The sequence below is a fragment of the Diceros bicornis genome, chromosome 5, assembly GCF_020826845.1.
Source record: "Diceros bicornis minor isolate mBicDic1 chromosome 5, mDicBic1.mat.cur, whole genome shotgun sequence".
In the NCBI taxonomy this organism is placed as follows: Eukaryota; Metazoa; Chordata; class Mammalia; order Perissodactyla; family Rhinocerotidae; genus Diceros; species Diceros bicornis.
Window position 1 is genome coordinate 17,916,239 of NC_080744.1, and position 12,846 is coordinate 17,929,084.

The window sequence follows — 12,846 nt, forward strand, 5'->3', positions numbered from 1 at the left end:
AGCACATTGGAGTAAATCATTTTACTCTGTCACATAGAAGTACACAATGATTATCTTTTATTTTTGGTGGAATCTCAATGTTACAAAATAAAAATATTTGGCTTTGGTAATTAATATATAATCCAAAGCAATCACATACTTCATATAAACAAAAACACTTGAGGTGCCTATGGAAAACAACTGACACGGTATTCTTTATCCCCAATGGATATTTGCATGAACTCACCACTGCCACCATTTCTGCTGCTGTTCCTCTTGAACATCTGATTATAGGAACAGCACCTATTTTAACAATAGATATTAGCAATAATTTCAGCTCTTAATAATTAAAATGGATACAGTCACGTGCCGCATAACGATGTTTCAGTCAACAATGGACCGCGTATATGATAGTGGTCCCATAAGATTAGTACCATATAGCTTACATGTGTAGTAGGCTATACCATCTAGGTTTGTGTAAGTACACTCTAGGACATTCACATGACGACAAAACCACCCAATGACTCATTTCTCAGACATACCCTTTTCGTTAAGCCATGTATGATTGTTACTTATAAAATACATAAGCATCAAAAAATAACATACAACAAATGTATACAAGTGCAGGCTACAAACATAAAAGGACTTATATAACCTTGAGAGTAAAAGCAAGGTTTCAGAAATAGACCTTCTCATTAAAAAAGAAAACAGGGAGTCAGAAAAAGACTATTTTTATATGGTGTTGGCCCATCAGTGTGATCACATTTTTTTCAATGAATTGACTAAATCAGAATTTTGATTCCCTGCAGGCAGTTTCAAGGACTAAGTTTACTCTCCACTCACAGGGTTCATTTTAATTTGACTTAAAGGAAAAGAAAGAGCTTAGCTAATTTAGCAGTTTAGTATTGTTATTTTTTACTCATTTTACAAATTAACAAAATGGAGGATTATAGTCTATTTTTTAAAATACTAATTTAAAAGATAACACAAAACACATTCTCCACATAACGTGAAATGCTCCTAAAAGTTGGTTTCAATTCATTATCAACTCATTAGGCCTCTTAACTTCTTGTTATTATTCCAAATTTTATCAAAGGCTAAAAAACTGTAAAATGATAGGAAAAAATCCAATTGCCCTAAAAATTTCATAAAACAAACTGAGAACATGGTAATCTTTATATGCTGAAATTGTTGCATTTTAGATTCTATACAAAGCATGCTCAATTGCGAAAGTAAAAATGTGGAATATTAGCAAATTTTTTAAGACTTTGTTTTCTTTTGATGGCAAGTTATACATGCTTGTCATAAAAAAGTCAAGTAATATTAGAAATGTATAAAGTTAACCCTCTTGATTCTAGCACCCCAAAATAATCCCCATTAAGAATTAGATATGGATGCTTTCAGGTTATTTTCCACATATAGTCTAAATAAGTGAATGAGTGGAGTGCATAAAAAAGAAAAATAGGATATTACATATACTGTTCCTAAATTTGTTTTTTTTCCTTTAACAATTTATTGTTGACGTCCTTCCATGTCACACTGGCAATAATTTCAACTTCTCCTTTGAAAGAATCACTTTCTGATACTCTACATAATAAAGGGTGCTCTACCACTTCAGTGGTCTTGATTTATACTTCTCTTTTTCAATCTACCCTCACCTTGAAAATACAGCATTAACCAAGCAAAAATGACCTTAAATGTCCACAGTAACCCCAGCATTCAGCAAAATTTTGGAGATGGTGTGGGATGGCAAAATAGAAAGATTAATTATGTCTGTTTAACAACTAAAAGTTGTATACATGTGCTTTCTTTAAAAAAAACACCAACAACAACCCCTCTTGAAGGTACTGAGAGCAATCAAAAGCAGGTAGAAAACGGAGGAAGGCAAAACTCTTCAAAGAAGAGATATCCTTGAAAGGTGAGATATACTCTTAACCAGCTTTCCCCGAGGGTACTTTCCAGTTTGCAGGGCACACAGGATAAAGAGCTCAAGCAGAAAACAGAACACTTACTGAGCTGAGGAATCAAAGAATGGAGTTCAGGGCTGGAAATTAAAGGGAAAAATCCCTGAAAGGAGGGAGCTCCCAAATCTGCATACAAATTCTTCTCAAACTTTTGTCTCTAATCTAAACTATGCACGGTATCCCTCTCTTCCTTAATTTTTTCATTTATGAAATGGAGAGAAATTTTACTAATCTAATGAGAATCATGTTAACTGAAAGGTTTTAAGTGTTTGCAAAATTAAAACTGCAGTTAGAGGGTCTCTAAACAAATCCATTAGTAATAGTAAAGCATAAAGTCACACATTAGATACTTAACACAACGTAACTATAAGTAAATTTAGATGTTCCAAAGAAATGTTTACAATTTTGAGAGCATATTGGATTAGTATTATACATAAGTTTGGCCTTTTCTGGAGTCTTGGGAGTTTGCCTTATTAAGTTACCAGGCACACATCCCTCTACTTAGAAGTGTATTTGAAATTTTTCATAATGAGATATTGAAAGAAAATTAGCAAGTACATAGGTGAAGTCACCACCAAACTATTAGAGTAATTCATTAGAAAGTTACAATTACCAAAAACATCTAAGGAAACAACTCAATAGATCTGCTAAACGCTAACTCAAGAGGAATAACCACATCAAACTATTAGAAGAATTATGTTTTTATATAGTACAAAATGTGTATTTTATCCCAACTCTGAAGAGCCTGTGGAGATCCAGAATAGATAAAAGGGGATCATATTACAGTGTAACAGATCAAAATGAGTTATGAGATAATTAATTTACTTTGAAGAAATAACCAGAAAAATTTGAAAACTTACCCAGTGTAACAAAAAAGCAGAAGAGGCTGTCAACAATTGTGTCCATAACAGTTTCCATTTCTGTGTCTGTGATATCTGGCCTGTTAATGGCTAAAATGACATAGGTAAAGGAGAAAAAAGTGACCAAAATTTACACTTTATCTTTATAAAACTCTTAAAATTATTACTAAACTCCTAATCAATAACCAGTTTGATAACATTTGTAACATGGTCAAACAAGTAAAATTTTTTATGCTTTAAACTTTAAGTGAAGAACTATCTATTAAAAATTACACTACTTAAAAAAAAAAAAACTTGAATATCAGTAGCAGTAATAAGAGTAGTATCAATATCAGAGTAGCAATAGGAAAAAAAACCCACCACACAAACTATACAAAATTTTTGCTAGAGCAAACAGAAAATAAATATCCTATTAAATAATTTTATTCATAAACACTAGATTGCCTCAAGAAATTATTGATCTTATTATCCAACTACTCCAGAAAAGCACAATGCAAATCAATTATGGCAAGACTGATATCACATATCATTTTCTTTGTATTATAATAAGTTATATGAATTTCTTTTCTGATGTACTAGACTGTACATAAGTGGTTCCCAAACTTCAGTAGGTATAAGAATCACTCTAGGAATATGAGAGAAGAGAAAGAAGTTCTTCTGGAAGCTATTAAAAATTAAAGATTCTTAGCCCTTACCCCTAGGGATTCGATTCAATAGATTTGGGAAAATTCTAAGAAATCTGCAATTTTGACAAGCACTTCAGGTGATTCTTGCGGTACATTTTAAGAAACATTGCTGTGAAGACTGTCCTTGACAGTCAAAGACCTTGCCTTTTTCATCTTCCTATCTCTCACAATACCTAGGCCCAGTGTCTGACAAGTAGATGCTCACTATTGGTTGAAAAGACTGACTGGACTAAAATATTATTTATACAATATTTTAAATTTCCTAACATCCTAAATGTGAAAACAAATATAAAATTTAATACAACTTGTAATTAGCATGAGAGGAAAGCAGAATCTCACCAGATATATGAAAGTATTTAAAGAAGTATGGTCCATGCAGAGAACATAAAAATAATAAAGAATTCAACCAGGCAATACAGAATCTGGATGAGGAAATGTGCTGCTACTCGGTAGCATCTATACAAATCTGATGATAGAAATGGCATAAGGATACAATGTGAATTATATAAATTCAGGGGTCATAAATCCAGGGAAATATTCAGTTCATTTTGTCAATAACTGGTACAGGTAAAATCTATATGGAAGCCTCGAGCCCTTAGGTCCTATACCTTAGTCCCACACTTTTGAATGAGAACTACCCTGAATACTCAAAAAACTATGCATCAATAACCTCAATTCACTTGTGATAATCTGGTTTGTCAGAGATAGTAGCCTGGGTGTAACTGAGCTGATAAATCTGCTTCCTCTACTGGATAAATAAATTCCCAATCTATGGAAAGTAGGTGCTCCAAATCAAATCCATGGTATAAATATAACTGATTTATGTTTGGAATAATCTGTTTAAGATGATCAGTTAAACTACTTGTAATGTTTGAGAGGATTTGGTATATAATTACATAACGGTTAACAGCGTTGTCTCTGGAGTGAGTGCCTGGGACTAGTAAGCTGGTTCTGCCATTTCCTTACCAAGTTACTAAATATCTGTGCCTCAGTTTCTTCATCTGGAAAATGGAAATAATAATAATACCAACTTCACAAAGTTATTCTGAGGAGTAAATGAGCTTATACCGTAAAGTCCTCATAGAGCAATCTATTAGTACTATTATAATTATATTATTGAGAATCTGAGCAATTAACCATGCGATTATACTTTAAAATAAGTTAAATTTATACTTTAAATTATTATACTAATAACTAATTTCAGACTTGTTTTTTTTAAGTTGAGAGGCAGAAAATTAAACTTATAAGTACTTGATTGTTTAGTGAACTTAGACTAAATTTAATTATTTTTAAGAATTATTTAAATATCTGGGCAGATTTTGCTTGCCAGATTTATAAATTTGCCTGGTTTGGTATTTGAAGTACTTAAAAAAGAAAATTTAATATACTGAATTTATAAATGCAATTTAAACTGTTTAAGGGAATTTAATAAACTAAGTTTGCTGACTAAGCTTGTTAAATGGGACTGATTAGAATTTACTCTGTTCAATCTGAGGTAATCAATCAAAAAAGTAAATGTGCTTGTTTTTATGTAACTGGATTTATAAATAATATAACAAAATTTACAAGTTTACTTTAAAGACTTAAGGGAAACTAGGTTTTAAACATATAACTTAAATAAGTAGCTAACTAATTTAAAACTCAATTAACTGTAAATAGACTTCTGTAAATAACAACTACCATCAAAAGTCTCTTACATGGGCCATTCAGCAAATACTTACACTTCCTAGGGATGCCGTTTAATTTCAACAAGAAAGCATGCTATGGAGCTCAAGGAAACCAAAAGATTCATGCTCTCTTCTCTCAGGGAGCTTACCATCTGGTCCAGTGTTTTATAATAGGGTACCACTGGTGTTTTGGGCAGAACAATTTTCTGTATGAGCATGGCTTACACACTGCAGAACATCCAGCATTCCTAGTTCCTGGTCACTATATGCTAGTAGCAGCCCTGGTGATTGTGACAATCAAAAACGTCCTTACTCATTTCCAAATGCCCCCTTAGGGGGACACACTACCCACTTAAGAACCACTGATATTCTCTTCATCCCCAAACATCTCAATTCTTAAGTAGCAAATTAATGATTATTTCATTAATTAAATTGGCTTCGGTAGTCTTCAATTTTCTAAAATAGTCAATATAACTAATCAATGGGCATAAAGTTTCAGTTAAGCAAGATGAATAAGTTCTAGAGATCTGCTATATAACATTGTACCTATAGTCAACAATACTGTATTGTTCACTTAAAAATGTAGAGAGGGTAGATCTCATGTTAAACGTTCTTACCAAAAAAAAAAAAAAAATCAACATAGACAATATAACATGGTGTGGGTGTAAACATGTGTGCACGTGTATGTGCATCTTTTAATTTTAATCTATATCCCAGGAATGGTCAGTTTACCAACACTGGGAACATAAACCTTAGAGGTAGTTAGCATTTGATCAAACACCTACACTCAAATCCCTACTACTGCGTGAACAAGGTATAAGAATCAAGGAATTCTCACACTCTATGTTTGAGAATGGCACTTAGACTATGGAATGAAGATTCCATAGTGGTACAGTAGCTGCTGACTCCTGATTGCTGTCTGATCTTGATAAATAGCAACATTATCCAACCTTTTCTGAGTACTTTCTATGTGTCAGAAACTTTTCTAGGCATTTTATACATTTTATCTATTTAATTCCCAAAAAACTCTATGAGGTAGAGAGTATTATTATCCCCACTTTATGGATGAAGAAACTAAAGCAGAGAAGCAAAGTAACTTGTTCTTGTCCAAAGGTCAAAGTACTGGAAGTTGAACTGAATCCTACTACTAAAATACTGTCTTACTTGCCATGAGGGAACCATTCATGCAAGTTACTACGCAGTACCTACAAGGTCAGAGAATTGTACTTTATTGACCTTACAAAACAGGTTTATTAAATGTTGTTTATATGTGACAGAATTCAGTCTGAAACTTGTTTTATGTGCTTTAAAATTTTTTTACAGCTCTACTGCTGTAACAAAACTGGTTTTGGAGTGCACTAAACATGTTAACTTTCTTTTTTTAACAGTACATCATTCATTTTGTTAATAATGAATTACAATATTCCTATTTTTACATACCACGATATGAAACAAGCTCCTTATTTTGATTACATAATACAAACATATCATCTTCCAAAGTAATAAAATTGAGATACTGATCAAAAACCTAGAACAAAAGAAAAGGTTTACAAGTCAATTTTATTATATTGAAAGCATATTTAGTTTGATTTAATCTACCAATAGTAAAAATGGAAAAAATTAAAATCATATTCAATATCTAAAAATTATACCACGTAGCAGACTGCCTAACTGGGCAAGAATGAGGAGTTATTATAAAAAGCAATAAAAGCACGCCTTTTGTCAAAACAATTAAAGAGGAGAGTAACATTTTCAGAAAACAAAATTTAAGAAGATATAAAAATTTTTTAAAAATTGTGGTTGGGATGGGAAAGGATATCAATTTTAAAGAAAAACCACAATTTCAATTTTTTTTTTTGTGAGGAAGATCAGCCCTTAGCTAACATCCATGCCAAGCCTCCTCTTTTTTGCCGAGGAAGACCGGCCCTGGGCTAACATTCGTGCCCATCTTCCTCTACCTTATATACGGGACACCACTACAGCATGGCTTGACAAGTGGTGCGTCGAAGCGTGCCCAGGATGGGAAGCTGTGAACCCTCGGGCTGCCGAAGCAGAGCACGCGCACTTAACTGCTACACCACCAGGGCAGCTCCACAATTTCAATTTTTATATTCATTTTAATCACACTTCCCTAAGAAAGTCATAGTAACTGTTTTTCTACTGTGAACATTTATAAGTGGGGAAAAGTTATACTAGTTCTTTAGGAGTATAAATTAGGAGAAAAATTAAGAAAACTATTTGAAATACACTAAATTTAGTTAAATAAATTGAAAACCATTCTTATTATTTTGTGTAAAATTCATGATAAACTTTGGAAGAGCCAGAACATTAACACATAAGCATCAAAAACTAACCAGAACTAGCAGTGGACCATCTAAATCTAAGAGTGAAAAATCTATCAGTGGGAAAAAATGAGAAGTAAATGCATGGTTGTTCAGTCTTTTATTTGCCCTATATCATTCCCTAGAATTTTCATTTATGTTTTGTCCAAATTCAAGAAGCACATGGCACAACAGGGCTATAACCAAGAATATATTTTACAGATTTATTTATAACTAAGCTGAACCTGATTAAAAAGTCACTATGATGTAGAATTGCAGGCCTGTTGCAAATTCCTTCTGTCTTATAATATGCAACACAGCCTCTTTGGATCCTCTCTCCTAAGTAAGAAGAGATCTGGAGGTAGTATGGTGACTATAATGATTATAGACAAAACAATGTCAACGTATCTTGAGTATAATTTATGATAACACAATTGTCAGACTATTTCTAAGTTGAGCTAAAAAGAATATACAATTCCCAGTCTATAACAAAAACTGATTCAGCTTTCTATTTTTGTCTTTCAAACTCACTGAATAGGTTCCTTTAGTTTGGTTTATTTTGTCTAGTTCAAGTTGAAGATAATTTATATTATCAGAACTTTTTCTAAAATTATTGAGTCTAAATATTTCTTAGGTTGTTCTGGTCCTTTGTAAATTAGACACCTATGTCAAATAACAGGTTTCAGGATATGATTAAATTTTACATTAACAAAATGTCATCAACCAACCAAAATCTCTTACCTTGGCTACTTGTGTGACTGCACTAGCTGCTAATGCTGCATTTGCAATATCTTCCAGTTTACTTCTTGAAATAGCAGAAATAAAATTTAAATAATATGATTCATAGAGTTGATTTCGAAGATCCTACAAATACAATGAATACTTCATTCTTATAGGATAGTATAAAAGATGACCACAAATAAAAATCTCTTAGATACTATAATAGCACGGTTTTGGAGAATAACTTAACTATTTAAAAGACAGGTTACATAAATGACAATAAAAAAAAGTATCCCAAGAGAACTAAGTTATGAAGAAGTATTGGTTACCTGGTTACCATGTGTAACTGACATATATTTTAATAATTAAAGTTATGATATTATATTATCCATACAATCCTATTAATTACAACAATGCATAAAATGGCTTTGAAATAGCATATGTGCATTTTTCTTAAAAGTATCCAGAAGTGGCTCTCTTACATAGTAAAATGATTATTATATTTGGCAGACACTACCTTCTACTGCTCTGCTCACGTGATGATACAATAAATACTTGCTTCACTGTGTACAGACATGTGATAATTCAATGACCAATTCCAGAAGTATTCCTTCTCAGCCATCCAAAAGTAGTATAATTTAAAGTTATGCAAATTCTTATATCAAATTTACTTATTTTCTTAAACTCTAGGCAAACAGATATCTAAATAATCATATTTCTTCAAATCAAAGATATTGTCAATTGTAACAGACAACATTACTTTATGTAACATTAAGAAAGAATTAATGCTGCCAATAAAATTCTATAACACACCATTGATTTTAAGATGCACCTGATTTCAGATGTTGAAATGTGAAAAACAGGGGTTGGAGCCTATGTGAGGAAGGTGGCTGAGCAGGGCAGTGGTTTAGCAAGGGCTGGGAGATTGGTTAAAGGACTGAGGATTGAGAGGACTGAGAAAGTAAGCAAATATGGTGAGGATATTGGGAGCCATGTTTCTCAATGTCCGAGAGAGGAGTTACAAATTTATAAATGGAAAAAGAAAAAGCTAAAATGAGTCCTGTATCTCTGAATTGAAACAGTTTTGGAGGTTATCTACCTGTCTGTCTGACTGTCTATCTATCTAGAGAGATAAGCAGAAGGATTTATAGAATGAAATATAGATATAAAAGTGTGCATGTATGTACATATATGTATTTCCTAGCTCTGTCCAGTGAGAAGGCCTAACAATTGCGACACTCTAGTAGCAATGAGTACACCTAATGCAGACACTGATTTCTAAATACCACTCTCTACAAAAAGTAACCAGGGCTCCTTAGACAAATGGCTGGATCTTGGGCTGGGACAGAGGAAGTACAAGATGAGACCGGAACATCTTATTGTACCAGAAAGTAAGGAAGTGTGAAAGAATGATGCAGACATTTCAAAAGGACACAGAAGTTGAACAGGTTGCAGGAAGCAAGATCAATACTACAAGTCAACTGGATATCTATACACTTGCAATAAGCAATCCTAAAAATATATCTATACACTTGCAATAAACAATCCTAAAAATGGAATTAAGAAAACAATTCCATTCACAATAGCATTAAAAAAATGAAGGAATAAATTTAACAAAAGAAGTGCAAAACTTGTATTCTGCACACTACAAAACATTGTTAAAAGAAACTAAAGAATGACCGGCCTCGCGGAGTAGCAGTTAAGTGCGTGTGCTCCACTGCCGGCGGCCTGAGTTCGGATCCCGGGTGCACACCGACGCACCGCTCGTCAGGCCATGCTGTGGCAGCATCCCATATAAAGTAGAGGAGGATGGGCACGGATGCTAGCTCAGGACCAATCCTCCTCAGCAAAAAGAGGAGGATTGGCACGGATGTTAGCTCAGGGCTGATCTTCCTCACACACACACACACAAAAAGAAAGAAACTAAAGATCCAAATAAATGGAAAGATATCTCATGTTGATGGATGAGAAAATTTAATATTGTTAAGATAGAAGTACTCTCCAAATTGACCTACAGATTCAATGCAATCCCTATCAGAACCCCAGGTGGCTTCTTTATAGAAACTGATAAACTAATCCTAAAACTAATACGGAAATTCAAGAGACCCACAACAGCCAAATAATCTTGAAAATGAAGTACAAAGTTGTGGAGGACTCAATTTCCCAATTTTAAAACTTGCTACAGAGCAAGAGTAATCAAAACTGTGGCACTGGCATAGGGACAGACACAGAGATCAACAGAATAGAGAGTCCAGAAACAAACCAATGTATCTACTGTTAATTTTCGACAAAGCTGCCAAGACTGTTCACTGGGGAAAGAATAATCTCTTCAACAAATGATGCTGGGACAACTGAATAGCCAAATGCAAAAGAAGGAAGCTGGACACCTACCTCATACCATATATAAAAACTAACTCAAAACAGATCAAACAACTAAATGTAACAGCCAAAACTAGAAAAATCTTCGAAGAAAACAAAGAGATTTGGCAATGGTTTCTTAAACATAATACCAAAAGCATAAGCAACTAAAGAAAAAAATGGATAAAATTAAGTTTATAATAAAAATTAAAACTTTTGTGCTCCAAAGGAAGCCATCAAGAGAGTGAAAAGATAACCCAAAGAATGGGAGAAAATATTTGCAAATAATATACTTAATAAGGGTCTAATATCCAAAATAGATAACTCAAAACTAGACAAGAGATCTAAATGACATTTCTCCAAAAATATATAAATGGCCAATAAGCACATTAAAAGATGCTTAATATCATTAGTCACCAGGGAAATGCAAATCAAAACCACAATGAGATACCACTCTATACCCACTAGGACGGCTACAACCCAATGTTAGGTAATAAAAAGTATTGGCAAAGATCTGGAGAAACGAACCCCCATATACTGCTGGAGGGAATATAAAACGATGCAACCACTTTGGAAAATAGTCTGGCAGTTCCTCAAAATTTAACTATAGAGTTATCATTTGACCCAGCAATTCCACTCCTAGTTGCTTATGGACGTAAGAAAAATGAAAACACATGTCTACATAGAAACCTGTACACAAATGTTTATAGTAGCATTCTTCATAATAGCCAAAAGGTGGAAGCAACCCAAATATCCATCAACTGATAAACGGATAAACAAATCTCGTATATCCATACAATGGAGTATTAGTCAGCATTAAAAAGGAATGAAGTACTGATACATGCTTCAATGTGGCATTTGAAACATTATGCTAAGAGAAAAAAGCCTTGAAAACATTATGCTAAGAGAAAAAAGCCAGATACAAGTCACCTATATGATTCCATTTATATGTAATATCTAGAAGAGGCAAATATACAGAAATAAAAAGTAGCTTAGGGATGGGGATTGGGGTGTTGGGGATATAATAGTTGAGGTTAGAACATGAAAATCTTCTAAAATTGATTATGGTGATGGTTGTACAACTCTGTGAATATACTCAAAACCACTGAATTGTACACTTTGTACACTTTAAATGGGTGAATTGTATGGTATGTGAATTATATTTCAATAAAGCTGTTACAAAAAAGGAAAGAGGAAGGGATTGATAAATTGTACCTCTTTAAAAGTGGCATAGTCAGGTTTATGCAGGGTGAAAGAGAAAGCTAGGCATCATTAGCTACATAGGACACAAAATATGTGACCTTCATTAATAATTTAAATAGTACTTTGATTCAACAGTCAATAACAAGCAAAGATGCTTGTGACTTGTGGAACATACTGTCAGCTACCTATCCAATATCTATTTTTCCCTTCTTCCTTGCTAAAAAATCCAGATTTTGTTTGGGGTGGCAATACAGTCATCCAAATATTAACTTTTGTGGCCTCCCCTGAAGCTAATTCTATCCAATAAGACATAAATCAAAGTCTTCTGGGAGTTTCTAGGAAAACTTAGCTTTCTTGATCACAATGAAGAGTGAGGGCTGGCACAGTCCAATTCCCTCTTGTTCTTGCCTTGAACACAGATGTGATGTTTGCAGTTGCAGCTGTCACCTTGCATCCATGAAGCAACAAGCAAGACAATGAAAAGTGACAAACTAAAGATGATAGATCTGAAAGACAGAAGGAGCCTGGGTCTTTGATTACCTTATAGAACTGCTGTACTTGCTTGGACTTCCTACTCCCAGACATCTTATTATCTTAGAAAAATAAAATCTCACTTTTCTTATTTTATTTATTTATTTATTTATTCATTCATTCTTTCATTCATTCTGATGAGGAAGATTGGCTCTCAGCTAACAACAGTTGCTAATCTTCCTCTTTCTGCTGAGAAAGACTGGCCCTAAGCTAGCATCTGTTGCCAATCTTCCTCTTTTTGTACGTGGGTCGCCACCACAGCATGGCCACTGACAGACGAGTAGTGTACGTCCGCACCCAGGAACAGAACCTGGGCTGCTGACGTGGCGTGTGCCGAACTTAACCACTAGGCCACCAGGGCAGGCCCCCAAAATCTTATTTTAAAAGCTAATATAGATAGGTTTTCTGTTTTTTAAAGCCAGATTCAGTCTTAATCAATATAAGCTTCTTCAGCCAAAAAATTTTAAATCTTTCAGTCTATTTAAAATTCAAAGATAGTCTCAAAACTCAAAGTGGGAAATTGGTAAGGGAATTTCTGATTTTTCACAGTGGACAGC

The 12,846-nt window shown here is 33.7% G+C and overlaps 1 protein-coding gene across 4 annotated transcripts in view; it reads right to left on the reverse strand.

Annotated features, from left to right (window-relative positions):
* Positions 1–12,846, reverse strand: part of SCFD1 (sec1 family domain containing 1) — a 97,571-nt gene that overhangs the window by 74,954 nt on the left and 9,771 nt on the right. For all 4 annotated transcript variants that reach the window (XR_009220016.1, XR_009220017.1, XR_009220018.1 and 1 more), the window contains 4 exons: positions 8,219–8,341; positions 6,597–6,684; positions 2,804–2,893; positions 227–282 (listed from right to left, as the gene is read on the reverse strand). Coding sequence is in view for 1 of the 4 variants with exons in the window: in XM_058540792.1 (XP_058396775.1) it covers positions 227–282; positions 2,804–2,893; positions 6,597–6,684; positions 8,219–8,341 (357 nt within the window). In the remaining 3 variants the exon portion in view is untranslated. The remainder of the gene's footprint in view (positions 1–226; positions 283–2,803; positions 2,894–6,596; positions 6,685–8,218; positions 8,342–12,846) is intronic.